At 46.3% G+C, this 18197-nt stretch overlaps 1 protein-coding gene across 29 annotated transcripts in view; it reads right to left on the bottom strand.

Annotated features, from left to right (window-relative positions):
- PPP2R5C (protein phosphatase 2 regulatory subunit B'gamma) overlaps positions 1-18197 on the bottom strand; it is a 166428-nt gene that overhangs the window by 18296 nt on the left and 129935 nt on the right. For 28 of the 29 annotated variants that reach the window (XM_065518501.1, XM_065518504.1, XM_065518505.1 and 25 more), the window contains 4 exons: positions 16826-16934; positions 15274-15327; positions 7341-7511; positions 2705-2832 (listed from right to left, as the gene is read on the bottom strand). In XM_065518501.1, the coding sequence (XP_065374573.1) occupies positions 2705-2832; positions 7341-7511; positions 15274-15327; positions 16826-16934 (462 nt within the window). Of the gene's footprint in view, positions 1-2704; positions 2833-7340; positions 7512-15273; positions 15328-15575; positions 16935-18197 lie in introns of all 29 variants that reach the window. The other variant, XR_012416140.1, reaches the window with a different exon arrangement.

The raw sequence follows: 18197 nt of genomic DNA, 5'->3' as shown, positions 1-18197 counted from the left end.
ATCCGGCCACTGCACTCCAGCCTGGGCAACAGAGCGAGACTCCGTCTCAAAAAAAAAAAAAAAAAAAAAAAAAAAAAAAAATAATAATAATAATGCCAACACAGCTTTGAAAGAGAAAATAAAATTAGCATAAAACAGCTTAATCAATGCTTAGTTCTCAGGCTCTCACACACATGGAGAAGGAAAGAGGCCAAACTGTCCCAACTGAGCCTCTAGGTGACTCTAGTCCTAGCTGCCATCGGACTGCAGCTACATAAGAGCCCCGATCCCCGAGCAGACACCAGCGAAAGCCTGCACAGCAGAGCCTGCTCGGCCCATAGGATTGTGAGCAACAACTGCCAGTAACTAAAAAACAAATACCAAAAAACCTAACCCTCAAATCATAATTACTTCTTAATCTACTTTTTAATAAAACCCAAATCATACTTAGAAAACACTTAAAAGAACATTTTTTCTTTGCAATGGGCAGGGATTGAGTCAGTTATGGATTGTGCTGACTTTCATACCACACTAAACCACACACAAGAAACACGGCGACGCTCCAGGGGCTTCTGTTGCCATTGTTGCGCTCAATTAAAAAAAAAAAAAATCAATGCAAGCCAGGCGTGGTGGCTCACGCCTGTGGTCCCAGCACGGTGGGAGGCTGAGGCTGGTGGATCACTTGAGGTCAGGAGCTCAAGACCGGCCTGGCCAACACGGTGAAACCCCGTCTCTACTACAAATGCAAAAATTAGCCAGGAGTGGTGGCTCGTGTCTGTAGTCCCAGCTACTTGGGAGGCTGAGGCAGGAGAATCACTTGAACCTGGGAGGCAAAGGCTACAGTGAGCTGAGATCGTGCCATTGCACTCCAGCCTGGGCAGCGATGGAGCAAGACTCCATCTCAAAAATAAATAAATAAACAAATTAATGCTACAAAGAACAGGCTGTTGAGGGTGGATGTGCTGCACTAAAAACTACAGCCACCACGCTATGGCCACCAGGGTCTTGGCTGCTGCTTCCACTGCTGTCAGCACGGCTGCTGGCCCTACAGACACTAAGCGACAGCAAATGCTTCCTCGGTGCCTATCATAAGCCAGGTACTTTATGCATTTTAACTGTATCGTAATCCTCCAACCAAGTGAAGATTGTTGCAAGGCAAAGCACTTTACTTTCTCAGTTTTTCCGGCTGAGAAAGATCTGGTGAGAGCTAACTTCCCTGGGTAGCTGGTCAGGAGGAAGGCAGGAATGTGAACCAAAGTCATCCTCACTCTGATCTGCCTGCCCTTCTTTGTTCAATTCCTGGGCGGCAACCCTCAGAGGACTTGATGCAAGTGGACTGGCTGGACCCTTGCTTGGGGGTCTGGCTCAGAGCTCCAGGGCTAACACCTGTCTGGCTGCTGCCCTGCAGAATTCTGGGAAGGAGGCAGTGCCACCGGCAGCCCCGAGCGGACAAGGAGAGAGGGTGCATGGGAGAGGGCTAGTCCGCCGGCAGTAGGGTGACTGTGCAGCACAGCAGGAGGGCTGCCCCAACAGACATTGGGAGTCAGGAGATCGCACTGGGCCAGAGTGCTGCTCACCAGCTTTGTGACCGCAGACTGGGCTGCGGATGCCCTCCAAGTCTCCCCTTCCTCACCCGTAAACTAAGGGAGGAGGGCTGCTCTTCTTTAAGTTCTGAGTTATAATTACAATGTACATTGGAAAGAGATGAAAGAAGGTGGGGAAAGAAAAACTCAGATACTCATATTTCTTTAAATAACAGGAGTATTAGATGATACCATATTAATAAATAAGATGGCCTGGGTGCAGTGGCTCACGTCGTCCCAGCACTTTGGGAGGCTGAGGTGGGTGGATCACTTGAGCCCAGGAGTTCGAGACCAGCCTGGGTAACATGGCAAAACCCCATCTCTACAAAAAATACAAAAATTAGCCAGGGGTGGCGGTGGGTGCCTGTAGTCCCAGCTACTCGGGACCCTGAGGCAGGAGGTTTGCTTGAGCCCAGGAGGTTCAGGCTGAAGTGAGCCATGATTGTCACACTACACTCCAGCTGGGGGGACAGAGCAAGACCCTGTCTAAAAATAAATAAAATACAAAACTTAAAAAAGAAAAATAAATAAATAACGTGGCACCCATATCAACAGTTTCCTTTTAAAGTCTCAGCAGACTATTGCTCAGTAAACACATTTATTCATCCTCTTTAAGTCAAAAGATGAAGGAGCGGAGGAGTAGGAAATGCTTTTTGCTCCTGGGGCAATGCGGCTGTGTTCAGATCACCTGGCTTCCCTCTTTTTCTCTAGGGAGTGGCCACTGTGGGGTGGCTCCTGGCTCTCAGACAGGGGCTCCTCCAGGGTGCATGTCCGCAGAGCTCAAGAGACACCCCGAGAATTCGGCGGCCACTGTGCCCCTGCGGGGGCTGAGCTCCATCAGCTCCGTGGAGACCTTCAGCTTCTCTGCAGGGTGCTCAGGAAGAAGCCTAGAAGCTGCTGTTACTGGGAGGTGGCTGCAAACCAATGTGCCTCTATACTGGCTAGGAACGAAGGTGAGGTGGTAAAATCAAAGGCCACAGAAACAACCCACACTGCTACTTAATTTATAAGTCCACAAAGCAATTGACATTCTTGTTTCTTAACTGATATTTAAAATTCTGATATTTATTCTAACTGAAATAGCAGTAAAACGTGCCACATTTTAAAATGACTGAAAAAGATGGCAGCCAGTTCTTTCTTACTTGTTCCAATGGGTCTTTGAGTTGCGGTACAAGGAAGGAAACATGATGGGCAGAATCTTCGCTGCGTTGTCACTGATTAAACTCATGATGTATTCATTATTCCAGTAATAGAGAGCTCGCTCTGCCACCTGAAAGACACAAGTGGATGGCTTGCTGGAGGTTGTGCCTGAGACATCGGGCAGCTGTCCTTGCTATTAAACCCATGAGTCGGGTAATGAACTACCTTGGACCAGAAAATTATGATTATTTCTATAAATTCAAAATATTCTAGACTGTGACCTGTAACCCTGAAGAGCCTTCAACAAAGAGGCAGATAATTTCTGTACATCAAGCAATCAAGAACATTGTCACATATTTCTCCACTTATTCAGTAAACATTTATGCTAGACGCTGGTTAGATGCTGAGGAGACAACTCGAAGTAGGCTGCTCCACCTATCCGTCTGCCTCCCCCATCTGTCAGGTCGAGGGGGTGCGCTGTGTTCTGCTGAGCGTTCGGCACTGAACAAAGCAAGGCAGAAATCCTTGCCTCCATAGAGCTTACATTCTAGAGGGGAGGAGACAGGTGATGGATGATTATTAATTTACTAGAAACGATAAGTCACACACAAAGGGCAGCAGGGCAGGGGGACAGAGAGTGGCAGTGTGTGTGGGGTGGGGTGGCTTCAATGGGGAGGAGGGGACACCTGAGCAAGGACCAGAGGGAGGAGAGGTCCTGAGTTGTCAGCTCGGGGCTGGCTGAGGACCACTGCAGAGGCCAGTGGGGGCATGAACGAGAGGAGGGCAGAGGAACAGGGCCTGAGTGCACTTGCCCTTACTCATGGGAAGCCACTGGAGGGTGGTTCCCCCATTTTTCTTTTCTTTTTTTTTTTGAGATGGATTTTTGCTCTTGTCGCCCAGGCTGGAGTGCAATGGCATGATCTCGGCTCACTGCAACCTCTGCCTCCCGGGTTCAAGCGATTCTCCTGCCTCAGCCTCCCGAGTGGCTAGGATTACAGGTGCCCGCCACCATGCCCGGCTAATTTTTTTGAATTTTTAGTGGAGACGGGGTTTTGCCATGTTGGTCAGGTTGGTCTCGAACTCTTGAGCTCAGGTGATCCACCTGCCTCAGCCTTCCAAAGTGCTGGGATTACAGGCACGAGCTACCACACCTGGCCCATCCATTTCTGTTTTTTAATTTTTTTTTTTTTGAGATGGAGTTTCATTCTGTCGCCCAGACTGGAGTGCAGTGGGGCCATCTCGACTCACTGCAACCTCTGCCTCCTGGGTTCAAGCGATTCTCCTACCTTAGCCTCCTAAGTGGCTGGGACTACAGGCACGTGCCATCACACCCGGCTAATTTTTGTATTTTTAGTAGAGACATAGTTTCACCATGTTGGCCAGGCTGGTCTCGAACTTCTGACCTCAGGTGATCCACCTGCCTTAGCCTCCCAAAGTGCTGGGACCACAAGCATGAGCCACTGCACTCGCCCCCCCATTTTTATTACTAAAACTTTCAAAAACAGACAAAGCTGCAAGACTAATATAATGAGTGCCCCCCACCTCCCTCCACCCAGATTCAACAACTGTTCATATCCTGCCCTATTTGCGTTTTCTCTCCATAGTCAACCAGCACGCATGTGCATGTTCCACAGAACTATCTGGGAGTTCGCGGCAGTCACCAGGACACTTGGACTGTCCCCACCACAGCATGCGTGCCTCTGGGAAGAGGAGCTTCTCCCGTCTTACTACTATCACCACCTCCATCTGCACACAACTCACAGTAGCACTTGCAGCCTCTGAGCAGCGTGGGGCTGACGTTTCTCCTGCCAGAAGCCTACAGCTTAGAGATCCTGAGGTTGCGGTGCAGTGTGTATGGGTGGGATGCTGAGAATGGCGGGTGAGCCTGTGCCAGGCTCAGGAATCAGGGCCGATTCCTCAGAGGCAGTGAGCTGGGATGAACTTTGCAGAACAGCAGGGAGGCAGGTAATAGGGGAGGGGAGGGCACGCATGAGAGTGAGGTGTGGATTCAAAACAAGGCACAATCGTAGCACAGCTCCTGGGCTAGTTGTTACTTAAGAGTTCAATACCTTGTACTTTAAAAAGCATCCATCTAGGCCAGGTGCGGTGGCTCATGCCTGTAATCCCAGCACTTTGGGAGGCCGAGGCAGGTGGATCACTAGAGGTCAGGAGTTCAAGGCCAGCCTGGCCAACATGGTGAAACCCCGTCTCCACTAAAAATACAAAAATCAGCCAGGTGTGGTGGCAGGCACCTGTAGTCCCAGTTACTCGGGAGGTTGAGACAAAAGAATCACTTCAACCTGGGAGGCAGAGGTTGCAGTGAGCTGAGATAATGCCATTGCACTCTAGCTTGGGCAACAAGAGCAAAACTTTGTCTCAAAAGAAAACAAACAAAAAATAAAACCATCCATCCATCCATTCATCCACCCACCCACCCACCACCCACCAATATATGTGGGGGTAATGTTTTAAGCCTGATTTAGAAAATAGAAGCTTAAGATGCTTGATGGTTTAAACTTTAACTTTTTCCAGTTTTTAAGACCAGTACTTTTTTTGGGTGGGAAAAAACATCTAAAAGTTAAGAATGAGCCGGTGCGGTAGCTCACGCCTGTAATCTCAGCACTTTGGGAGGCCAAGGTGGGTGGATCACGAGGTTGGGAGTTCAAGATCGGCCTGGCCAATATTGTGAAACCCCGTCTCTACTACAAATACAAACATTAGCTGGGTGTGGTGGCGGGCACCTGCAATCCCAGCTACTTGGGAGGCGGAGAATCACTTGAACCTGGGAGGCGGAGCTTGCAGTGAGCCGAGATGGTGCCACTGCACTCCAGCCTGGGCAACAGAGTGAGGCTCCATTTAAAAAAAAAAAAAAAAAAATTAAGAATGAGTTGGCCTTATGTATATGTGTCTGGAAAAGATTCTGGAATGTACTCTGTGCTGATCAGGTCCTCTAAGAAGCAGAAGCCAAGATGGGTGCAAGCGTGCATGGGGGACACAGATGAGGGCGAGTGGGGGCGCTGGGCCTGCAGCTGAAGGTCCGAGGGGGTCCTGGCACTCAACTCCCTCATCAGAGGCACGGCAGGCCACCCTGGCAGCCTTCATGCTCTGTTCTTGGCAGGGATGTGAAGGCTTCTGTGACATGTGGAGTGGCACCCACGCCCCTGGCAGCTGCATGGCCACCGTGGCTCTGCTTTCCCCACCTGGACTTCCCTTCCTCCTTGCCCTGTCACATGCTTTTATGCAAAACAGCACATTGTGAGTTCGCTCGTCCCTGTCTTCTCTCGGAATTCTGATGTTACCTATGTCGGTAGCTAATTTTGCATCTAGGGAAGGAGTTCAAGTTTTCAGGACACTTCCCACGACTGCCAGTGTCTCCTGTACTTCGACCAGGGCTCTGTGTCGCTGGTCTCTACAGTTTCTAGGAAACCATGCTCCTTTGTGCAAAGTGCTCACACAAGTCTTGAAAAACTATTTTCTCTGTAGGCCAGGATTGATGGAAAACAAAACAAAACAAAAACCCAAAACATCATTTTCCTTTCTTAGTTCCTAATGTGAAAACTCACTGAAATTTATAAAATGAAAATAACCTGAATATTTGTAATGGAAGAGACCACGGCAGTTCCCTCCTTTAACCCGACTCAGCCTGGCCTCACTTTACTACGGCTGCCCATGCTCCAGAGCTTCTCACTCCTCTGTCACTTGCCTTCTTGTCTTAGTTTTGTTGGTTTCAATGACCTCTTTTCAAAACCATCTTGAAAGGCTCAGTTCGGAGGACCCCTCACTCTTGTGGACTTTTTCTAACTGCTTAGACTTGTGCTAAGGTAACTGCTCATGTGCTTCCGAGAGCCTGCTGCACACGCCACCTGGCCTTTCACGTTTGGCTGTAAGGTGGTGGTGTGACACGGTCACCGTCTTCCACTGCGTGGCCTGCTCCCTGGGCACCAGGAGGTCGTGCTCATTTTGTGCCTATTTTCACCTTGTTCATGATGAGTGCACAATAAATATCCGCTCAATGATGCAAAAGCACAGGTGGCTAGCACGTCCAACAGAGGCAGGCAGGCCGGGAAGGTGGGTGGGGGTGGCCTTCCAAAGAGGTGATGAGCTGAGGCTGGCTTGAAGGGTTAAGGAAATGGGGAAAAGAAAGTAGAAAGTAGCTCTGACCAAGGTCGTCCTCTCGCACAGGAATCTGGCAGTGACAAAAGTCAGAGCTGTCAGCCGTTTTGAAAGGTAAAGGGAGACGCATTTACACAATGTCAGGAATGAAGTGCCTCAGCAGCAAGGGCATCTCAGAGCCGAGGCTCTGACCACCTGTTGTCTATCAACATTGATGCTCAGGTGTGGAAAGGAAGGTTTTATGAACTTGGAAGCACACTGAACATGAAGACAAAGACAGCTTTAGAGAAGCCAGATGACTGCTCTTACTGAGAAAAAGTATTGCAGCAGAGGGGACAGGACGTTCAAGGGTATTCTATAGAATTCATAGTTGCAGCATCGTATTTGAAGTATAATTCAAGTAAAAACTTGGATTTTACCTTTAAATTGCATGAGAGGCAAACCATGGCCAGCTACACATGGAACTTTTCCTTTCCCAAATGAACACCGGAACAATTTCATCAGGTCTCCCCAAGCCCCACATACCTGGAAGTGCGGGCTGGAGACACATTTGGCCAACTGCCGGAAGAGGGGCTCCATGATCTTCACAAATTCTGATGGTTCAATGACGTCTAAAATCTCTTCTAATTCATTTAAGAACATTACTTCTTTTGGACTGTGAGTCTTTGGCCAGTATTTGAGAAGTGCCATCACCACCTACAAAAGAAATGACACATGGAGTGACTGATGCCCACGAGGCCCCAACACCTGCAGGGGAAGAAGTCTGTGTTTTCACTGAGGTGGCCCCACTGCAAGGCAACACAGGAAGATGCTGCTGTCTTCCTTATGGAGGGAACAGTGACTCAGTCACTGTACGCGATCTTCTGTATTTGAGAAATCAGTCTGTCTGTCTGGGTATCTAACTATCTGATCAATCAATTTATTCAGAGACGGGTCACACCACGTTGTCCAGGCTGGATTCGAACTCCTGGGCTCCAGTGATCCTCCTGCTTCAGCCTCTGAGTAGCTGGGACCACAGGCACATACCACCTGCCTGGCTGAATTTTATATACTTCAGAAATTATACAATTTTAATTTATATAACCCACTTTCTCTGATCAAACACCATTTCAGTAAGAGTCCATTCTTAAAAAAAATAGCAGTTGGGGCAATTTAGAAAGAGTAAGATCAACGGAGAAAACACAGAGCATTATCAATTCATATGTACATTTTAGTGTGGAAGCAGCCGGTACTGAAACTGCTGGCCACGTGGACACAACCCATTTCTTTCTCAAATTTATCAACCATCCATATGTATTTATATACAAACATACATACTTTTGTATGCATAGACAGTGTTTTCAACTGTGTTAAAATATGTCAAAAATAGTGATGTGAACTAAGCTGACCTTCTTAACTTGCATCCGCAGGTGCTGTGGTGGGACCCCGGGCAGGGCGCACTGAGCTCTCTGTGCTCACACTTGTAGGCGTCAGATGCAACAGCTTGAGCAGTGCTGGGCCTGCAGTGAGCAGGCTGCAGTGGCAGCTGTAGCTAGGACTGTCACCACCCAGAGGGTCTGTGCCACCAGCTCTCTGCCAGGCACAGCCCGTCGGACTGCAGTGGTTTCCCAGCTTGTGGATAGTGGCTGTTTTATGTTCCTTGGCCAAGTCAGACAGCTAGAAAGGACTTCCACTGGGCAACCTTTCTTTATATGTTCCTGTAGTCTCCAAACGTCTTACCAGAATCATACCAGTACAAAATATTGAATTTGAATCCATGCAGATTTCATAATATTTTTACAGTGTAGCCATCTTAGTTCTAAAAAAGTACTACAATCCAAAACAGGCATTTATATATGAAGTACATGTATGAGCTTACACACATAAATCGTACAAGTGCAGTCCAGCACGTTAGAGCAGCTGTTTGGCCCAGTCACAGCAACATCATGGGGCTTCTACGGCTCTTGTGCTGTGCAACTGCCGCAAATGCTGGCCCCTGGGACCGCCTGGTCATTTTCACTCACTAGTCATTTCCAGCTCAGTAGATCACACCAACTCATGGCTTAGCAGGCCAGCCTTTTAATCATTACAGTGATTTTTTAAAAAGGTGGACATTTAACATCCATTTAGAAAAATTTTGTTTTGATGCTTTGGCATTTGGGCTCCCAGATAATCTTTTATGATATTACACTTTATAAAACTCCAAAATCTACGAAACAAAGGAAGTGAGGCTGGGGTGGTGGCTCACGCATGTATGTAATCTCAGGACTTTGGGAGGTCGAGGTGGGAGGAACGCTTGAGCCCAGGAGTCTGACACTGGCCTGGGCACCATGGTGAGGTCCTGTCTCTACACAAAATTTAAAAATTAGCCTGGTGTGGTGATGGGCACCTGTGGTCCTAGCTACTCGAGAGGCTAAGGTGTGAGGATTGCTTGAGCCCAGGAGGTTGAGGCTGCAGTGAGCCATGACTGTGCCACTGTACTCCAAGACTCTAACAAACAAACAAAAACCCCAAAAAAGCCAAATAAAAATAAAAAAGGAAGTGCTGCTAGTTTTGAAGTCTGACATAAAAATCTACCATACAAGTGTCTTTAAAAGGACTTATTTTGGCCAGGCGTGGTGGCTCACGCCAGTCATCCCAGCACTTTGGGAGGCCGAGGCGGGTGGATCACGAGGTCAAGAGATTGAGACCATCTTGGCTAACACGATGAAACCCCATCTCTACTAAACAAAAACTGCAAAAAATTAGCCGGGCGTGGTGGCGGGCGCCTGTAGTCCCAGAATGGCATGAACCCGGGAGGCGGAGCTTGCAGTGAGCTGAGATTGCGCCACTGCACTCCAGCCTGGGCGACAGAGCGAGACTCCGTCTCAAAAAAAACAAAACAAAACAAAACAAAAAAACAAACAAAAAAGGAATTATTTCTAAAAATGCATCATTTAATGGTTCTCCTACCTCAAAACTATTGAATAAATATTCGTTGTCTTCCTACCACACTCTGTGTGTACTGGAATCACTCTTAAGGATATAGCAGATGCAAATCACTTCCTACATCTATTTCTCTTCATTTGTCACATGGAATTTTATTAGAAGAAATATGTTAATTTGTGAACTATACAACACAACCAATTTAGCTATTCCATTTCTCTGGAAAAGGTATCATTTCTGGGATGGGATTCACACACGGGCCTTCCTGTTCACACCGTTTGGAATGAGCTGGGATTGGTACCAGCTATTTTGCCGCGTCAGTGCGGCGTGCTCTGTGGAGGAGGGTGTCTGCTCAGGGAATGCGAATCCGAGGCAACAATGGCTGTGTGCTGCTGGGTTTTCCTTTGGAAGACCAAGGACTGCCCACTCCCTGCAGAGGGCAGGTGAGCCAGTGGCCCCAGCCTTGAGTCTTGGGGAGCCCCCTTCCTGTCCTGGTAGACTAAGGAGAGAGGAGAGCTGCTACTACGCCATGGAGTAAAACGTGATGAGACTGAAGAGGCAGGTGGGTGAAAACGGAACACAGTTTTACTTCTGTAAAATCTCTGATGAGCTTCTGTTCTTCTTCCAACAGAGAAAGTGCTTCATGTGCCCAGAAAGCTTTTGAGCACTGCACACAATCAGCAAATGAAAAACACTAATTACAGTATTTACTACAAATGGGGCAACACATGTCCTTCATATCTCAGTCTTCTAAGTGGATCTGACTTTAAACATTCCTGAGCCTGGACATTTGATGGCTTCAGGAGTCCCTTTGGTGCAGGCCTGTGAGATGGACGTGGACACCAGGTGTCCTATGTGCTACCAAGAGATGCACACCTGCACAAAAGCCTATACTTTGATCTTATCATTAACAAGCTTTCAATGCTGAAGTAAGACAAAATGGCCTTTGTGTTTTCATAAAATAGGCATTTCAAAAGAGAGAATTTACTGACATGTGAGTCTGAATGTTCTTAATATGCAGGAAATTAAATCTGCTTTCTAAAGCTGGGACAGTACCGTACAGCAGGAAACTAAGCAGTGAAGTGTCGCTGGGTGGGAACATTGGGGCCTGGGTTGGTGAGGTTTGTACCTTATTTGTGCTGGTGCCAAGTCAGAGTCCTGCATGTAACATTTACGCTGGAAGGACCCAACTGAAGCCGGCACCGGGTCTCTTGCCCTCTTTTAGACGTGACTGCAATTAACAGCTCTCACTCTTGCAAAGTGATATTCACTTTATTTACTATATTCATGGGAATTAAAAACATTTACAAACATTCTCTGCTTTTGTTACTTTTCGGTGGAAGAGAGAATAGGGTGGGGATCATTCACTGAGCCCTCGTTGGAGAAGGATTAGGGTCAGGCTGACAGACAGTGGATGGGGGAATAAAGATGCTGGGACAGCGGCTTAGGTGGGAGCAGCCTCTGTCTGTGGTAAATGCAATGTGGCATTTGGTGAATTCTTCAGCCACTACAGGAGTATGAGAAATACGCACAAAGAAAATTCATGAAAGAAAACTGCAGACTTTCAAAAAATCTCTCCTTCCATATCTTTCTTTTCCTTCTATTTGTATTAACTTATTTATTTGAAACAGGGTCTTACTCTGTCACTCAGGATGGAGTGCAGTTTGTGCATTCATAGCTCACAGCAGCCTTGACCTCCTGGGCTCAAGCCACTATTCCACCTCGGCCTCTTGAGTAGCTGGGACCACAGGTACGTGTCACCATGCCCAGCTAACTATTGTTATTATTTTTTCAGGAGAGAGGAGGTTGCCCAGGCTGGTCTCAAACTCCTGGCCTCAAGGGCTCCTCCTGCCTTGGCCTCCCAAAGTGCTGGGATTAGGGGCATGAGCCACTGTGCCCAGCTCTCTTTTTTTGAATAGGAAAACGTGGGAGAGAGAAATTTATTTATTTATTTTTTTTACATATTACTTTCTCTAGTAAAATCTCTGTGATAGTTAATACTCAGTGCCAACTTGATTGGATTGAAGGATGCACTGGGTGTGTCTGTGAGGGTGATGCAAAAGGAGATTAACATTTGAGTCAGTGGGCTGGGAAAGGCAGACCCACCCTTAATGTGGGTGGGCACCATCTAAGCTGCCAGAGAGGCCAGAATATAAGGCAGGCAGAAGAATGGGAAAAGACTAGACTGGCCTAGCCTCCCAGCCTACATCTTTCTGCTGTGCTGGACGCTTCCTGCCCTCGAACATCAGACTCCAAGTTCCTCAGCTTTGGAACAGGCCTGGCTTCCCTGCTCCTCAGCTTGCAGATGGCCTATCGTAGGACCTTGTAATCATGTGAGTTAATACTCCTTAATAAACTCTCCTTTATATATAATCTATCTTATTAGTTCTGTCCCTCTAGAAACCTCTGAATAATACCACCTCTTGGCCAGGTGCAGTGGCTCACGCCTGCAATCCCAGCACTTTGGGAGGCTGAGGTGGGGGTATCACCTGAGGTCAGGAGTTCGAGACCAGCTTCGCCAGCATGACGAAACCCCATCTCTACTAAAACTACGAAAATTAGCCAGGCCTGGTGGTGTGCGCCTGTAGTCCCAGCTACTTGGGAGGCTGAGGCAGGAGAATCTCTTGAACCTGGGAGGTGGAGGTTGCAGTAAGCCGAGATCACGCCACTGTACTCCAGCCTGGGTGACAGAGCAAGATCCTGTCTCCAAATAATAATAATAATAATAGTAATACAACCTCGCACCCTTCAGTGTGGAAAAGACCTCAAATATAGGCAGAAGAGTTAAGGCATGTAACCACTGGAGAAAATACAGTTAAACAAAAATCCCCAATGAGTTTTATTAACACTGTTCATTTTTCTTTTTCCTACCTAAACATGTCTTCAGTCAGTTAAGGAGGATAAAAATAACACCTCCTCACCCTAAGCCTTGACTATGCTTGATGCTGAAGTGTGATGAGATTTGGTACATTTCCTTGGGAGGTCCCCAAAATCTCGGATGGAGGCATCTAGCGGCGAAGGGAGAGCGTACAGGGATGCGACCCTCCACGAGGGCCTGGCAGGGCACGGCGGGCCCAGCTCGCGGCTCTGTAGCCCCTGCTACCTCTGCAGTCATAGGACAAGAGCTCTTCTTGAATTTTGTCGGTGAAATGGAGGGAATCTACACATAGAATTTAAAAGCTTAGAAGAAAGCAGAGCCCAAAAGCCAGTTTTACTCAGAAATTCAATGTTAAGAATTTCTCATGCAATTGCACTATAAAAATTACAATGTCACAAGAGAACTGTGAAAGAGAGAAAGGGACGAGGAATGACAAGATCTACCTTTTCTAGTCTAACAGTGACTTTTAAAAGAGCACTCAAACATGTGAATTGGCTCCTAACATTCCTTACTTTGACACTCAAATAATTAAAAAAAAAAACAAACCCAATTGAAAAAATGGGCAATGGATTTAAATGGACATTTCTGCAAAGAAGATAAAGAATTTTTTTTTTTTTTTTGGAAACAGGGTTTCATTCTGTTGTCCAGGCAAACACCATCATGCCTGGCTAATTTTTGTATTTTTTGTAGAGATGGGGTTTCGCCATATTGCCCAGGTCTCCAACTCTTGGGCTCAAGTGATTCACCCGCCTCAGCCTCCCAAAGTGTTGGGACTATAAGAGTGAGCCACCGTACCCGGGCCAAGAAGGTACACAGATTTTGGTCAATAAGCACTGAAAAGATGCTCAACATCATCAGTCATTAGGGAACTGCAAATCAAAACCACAACAAGATACTATTTCACACCACTAGGCTGGCTATAATTAAAACAACAGGTCGGGTGCGGTGGCTCATGCCTGTGATCCCAGCACTTTGGGAGGCTGATGTGGGCGGATCACTTGAGGTCAGGAGTTTGAGATCAGCCTGACCAACATGGTGAAATCCTGTCTCTATTAAAAATGCAAAAATTAGCCGGGCACGGGGGCAGGCACCTGTAATCCCAGCTACTCGGGAGACTGAGATAGGAGAATCGCTTGAACCCAGGAGGCAGAGGTTGCAGTGAGCCAAGATTGCACCATTGCACTCCAGCTTGGGTGACAGAGTGACACTTTCTCTCCCCCCAAAATAAATAAATAGATAGATAGATAGAAAGAAAACAGCAGCAGCAGCATCAGCAGCAGCAGCAAGCATTGGTGAGGATGCGGGGAGACGGGAGCCTTTGTGCATTGCTGCGGGGAATGTAAAACGGGGCAGTCGCTGTGGGAAACAGTATGATGGTTTGTCCCACAGCTAAACATACAATTACCATATGATTCAGCAATTCCACTTCTGGATATATATCCAAAGGAATTGAAAATGGGGACTATAGCAAATATCTGTACACCAGTATACAAATAGCAGCATTATTCGCAATAGCTGAAAGGTGGGAATAACCCAAGTGTACACTGAAAAAACAATAGATAAACCCAATGTGTTCTATCCATACAGTAGAACAGCATTCAACCACGATGAGGAATGAAGTTCTGACATGCCACACAAGGATGAACCCTGGAAGACATTACGCTGAGTGAAATAAGCCAGGTGTGAATGGACAAGCATTCTATGATTCTCCTTATATAAAGTATCTGGAATAGTCAAATTCAGAGATAAAGCAGATTACAGGTCAGCAGGGGCCAGAGGGAGGGGAACGGGGAGTTATTGTTTAATGGGTAGAATTTCTGTTTGGGACGATGACAAAGCTTTGGAAATAGTGGTGATGGTTGCACAACATTATGAATGTAATTAACGCTGGTGAATTGTACATTTAACACAGTTAAAATGACAAATTCTATGTTTTATATATTTTACCATTATTTAAACAAATTCAAAATGTAACATATCAAAAATGTTTGAATTGTACTCTTTAAATGGGTGAATTGTATGGTATGTGAATTATATCTCAATAAAGTTGCTTCAAAAATGTATTTAAATGTTTAAACTGGCACCTGACAAGTCTGTTAACCCTGGCTATGACAGCCTTTTACTTTTAATAAACAAGATTACAAATCCTCTGACAAACTGATGGAGGCTGAAAAAAAATTCAAATCCACACACAGAACAGCAGTAATCTAACGTTCACTTGTGATTCAATGATCATAAAACAGTTACAGTGTAACTTGGGAAGTATTTTCAAGACGGTAAAGCCTCTTCAGTACAAGAATTTCAAACCCTAATTATAATTCCTCTCATCATAATCAGTTCAATATGTTGTCAAACCAAGCAGATGTGAAACTACTGAACTGCACACTAAAATTCAGTGGCCATGTCCGCTCAAGTGCTTTACGTTCGAAAGAGTAAAGTGCGATGAGGGATAAGGCGGCAATCTCATCACATAAAATAATCACTGTAATAAAGGAACCTGCAATTAAAATGACTATACTTTGAAAACCTATAACCTATGAACGAAATGAGCCTGTTTATTAGTACTGCAATTTAAGATGAAAAAGTCTCAACGGCAATTTGGTGAAGCAGATGTCGTAATATTTACATTTAGTGAAACACACACATCTTACAAGATGCGCTAGCAACAGTACTTACTGGTTCCGTGAGGGTGCTGTCCTTTTCTAAAAACTGCACTACACAGTATGCCAGCTACAAAGTAAAGAAGAAAGAGTATTACCATTTCAACATAGAAATGCTGCTGTGCTTCTTCTAGAATTGTGGTTAAACAACTTCCCACAGCAAGACAAGGACCCACAGTATAGACAAAGCCCTCGTGTGATCACGATGCTGCCCCCAGCGTGTGCCACCCCCCAGCAGGCCCCACAGGAGGCTCTGAGTGGGACTTTGAGGGAGGGACCCCAGGAGCAATGCTCAACATTCATGTTAAAGGGCATTACCACTAATGCCCATGAATTGGTGATAGATCAGAAAGCTGAAAAATAAAAATAAGAAAAATAAATCAGGAAACAGTCTTCTTAGTCTAACTACCACTAAATCAATCCAGTATGATGGGATTTTCTTATGGTCCTTGTGGAGATTACAATCAACAAGTCACCTAACAGTGGGAAGAACAAATTAAAATCTGGTTCCATCTTAAATCTCTGAACTATTTCTTTTGTACAACAATTAATACGATAATCTGGCTGGATGCAAAGATATTACCAGTTAAGAGCAGTCAGAGAAATAAATATTTCCGAGGAAGAATCAATTAAAGAATATACCTTTTGTCATTTAGCTCCTACCACAAGCTCTGAACGTAGGGCCTGGCAGAAAGGAGGCTTGTGCGCCCTGCGCCTGTGCTGGGGCGTGCCTGCTCAGCGCCTGGCCCTGTGACCGACGAACGTGAACAAAGACGCTGACGGCAGCCAGAGTGAAAGAAAATCAAATCTAGGTAAATGCAGCCCACTAACCACGTACTGACCAATTTTTCAGTACAGCTGTACTTAGACTGCTACAATTTTAAAAATTCACAGTTTTGTTTATTAATTTACTTATTTTTGAGACGGAGTTTCACTCTTGTTGCCGAGGCTGGAGTACAATGGCGCGATCTCAGCTCACTGCAACCTCCGCTGCCCGGGTTCAAGCGATTCTCCTGCCTCAGCCTCCCGAGTAGCTGGGATTACAGGCACGCGCCACGACGCCCGGCTTGTTTTGTATTTGAAGTAGAGACGGGTTTCTCCATGTTGGTCAGGCTGGTCTTGAACTCCCAACTTTAGGTGATCTGCCCGCCTCAGCCTCCCAAAGTGCTGGGATTACAGGCAGCTTTATTTTTTTAAAAAACGTTTTCATAGGCCATTCATTGGCCATGGACCTATATAGGCTTTTCTCTTAAAGGTGCTGAATTTTAGATTACACTACAAAAAACTCCACTCAGAAGTCTTCCTAGACTCCTTTCCGAGAGTTACTCCTTTCTCTATGCTTAAAACTAACTGAAAAATTCTGTATTACAGAGATTTTTCTGAATTTCTTAAAAGGAATCTCTCTTTATCCCCTTACTCTTTCAATTGTCACCAGAAGTTTGTTACCAAAGTCAGTAGTGTCGTATAAAGAAGAAAGCACTCTCAGTTAAGGCTGGATTCACTATCTCGTATTCAATCCTGATCAAATGCCAACAGCTGTGTTCCTAGAGTTCCCCACTGCCCCTTACCTGGGGATGGTAGACACTCAGAGATTTCACTTTGTGCAAAGGTAGTAACACCTTCAATAAGAAAATCTTGTGCTCTTCTTTGAGTGGTAAGGCAAATCCATTAATTATACTGTAAAAAGAACATTTATTTGGTTTGAACATTTACAAATTCCAGTTTTTTTTTTTGAGACGTAGTCTCGCTCTGTCGCCCAGGCTGGAGTGCAGTGGCCGGATCTTGGCTCACTGCAAGCTCCGCCTCCTGGGTTTACGCCATTCTCCTGCCTCAGCCTCCCGAGTAGCTGGGACTACAGGCGCCCGTCACCTCGCCCGGCTAGTTTTTTGTGTTTTTTTAGTAGAGACGGGGTTACACTGTGTTAGCCAGGATGGTCTCGATCTCCAGACCTCGTGATCCGCCCGTCTCGGCCTCCCAAAGTGCTGAGATTACAGGCTTGAGCCACTGCGCCTGGCCTAAATTCCAGGTTTTAAACAATCATCTTGCTGTTTTTCTTTCAATTTTTGTTGTTTTCACCATCAAAACTCAGCAGGCAAAATATATGTAGCCAAGCATGTTGCCATGCACCTGTGCCCCAGCTAATTTGGGAGGCTGAGGTGGGAGGATCATCTGAGCCCAGAGTTCAAGGCTGTAGTGTGCCATAATCACACCTGTGAAGCGCCACTGTTCCCTAGCCTGGGTAGTATACAGGGGTCTGTGGAACACTTTATATAGCGCTCCGGTCCCCGCAACAGTCTACAAGGGAAATCCGAGGATTCTTTCTCTATATATATACATATGTGTATGTATCAGAAAAAAGAGGATACCAGCAAAAAGTTTAAAAATATTAAATGCCTATGAGGAAGCATATTTATTTTTATCCTTGTAACTACATGATTTAAAAACTCTGGGTTAACAGGTGTTACCCAGAACAGCAGGAGCTCCTGGTGGCAAAATCTTCCTCCCTAAACAGGCCAGGAAGACGGGACAGTTCACGCGGGACCCCCCACCCAGCACCTTCCCTCAGCCTTATCCATCTGTAGGAATTCTTGCTGCCTGGAGTAATTCAGGTACGTTATTCTAATGCTGGTAACAGAGACCCGTGGACACTGGATGAGGGCTGGTTAAAAATCAGGGCCAGGCGCGGTGGCTCACACCTGTAATCCCAGCATTTTGGGAATCTGAGGTGGGCGGATCACCTGAGGTCAGGAATTCAAGACCAGCCTGGCCAAGATGGTGAAAGCCCGTCTCTACTAAAAACACAAAAAATTAGCCAGGTGTGGTGGCGGGCTCCTGTAATCCCAGCTACTTGGGAGGCTGAGGCAGAGAATTGCTTGGACCTGGGAGGCGGAGTTTGCGGGGAGCTGAGATCCAGCCACTGCGCTCCAGCCTGGGTGACAG

This window comes from Macaca fascicularis, chromosome 7, assembly GCF_037993035.2.
Source record: "Macaca fascicularis isolate 582-1 chromosome 7, T2T-MFA8v1.1".
Taxonomy (NCBI): domain Eukaryota; kingdom Metazoa; phylum Chordata; class Mammalia; order Primates; family Cercopithecidae; genus Macaca; species Macaca fascicularis.
This window is presented reverse-complemented; position numbering and strand designations above follow the sequence as displayed.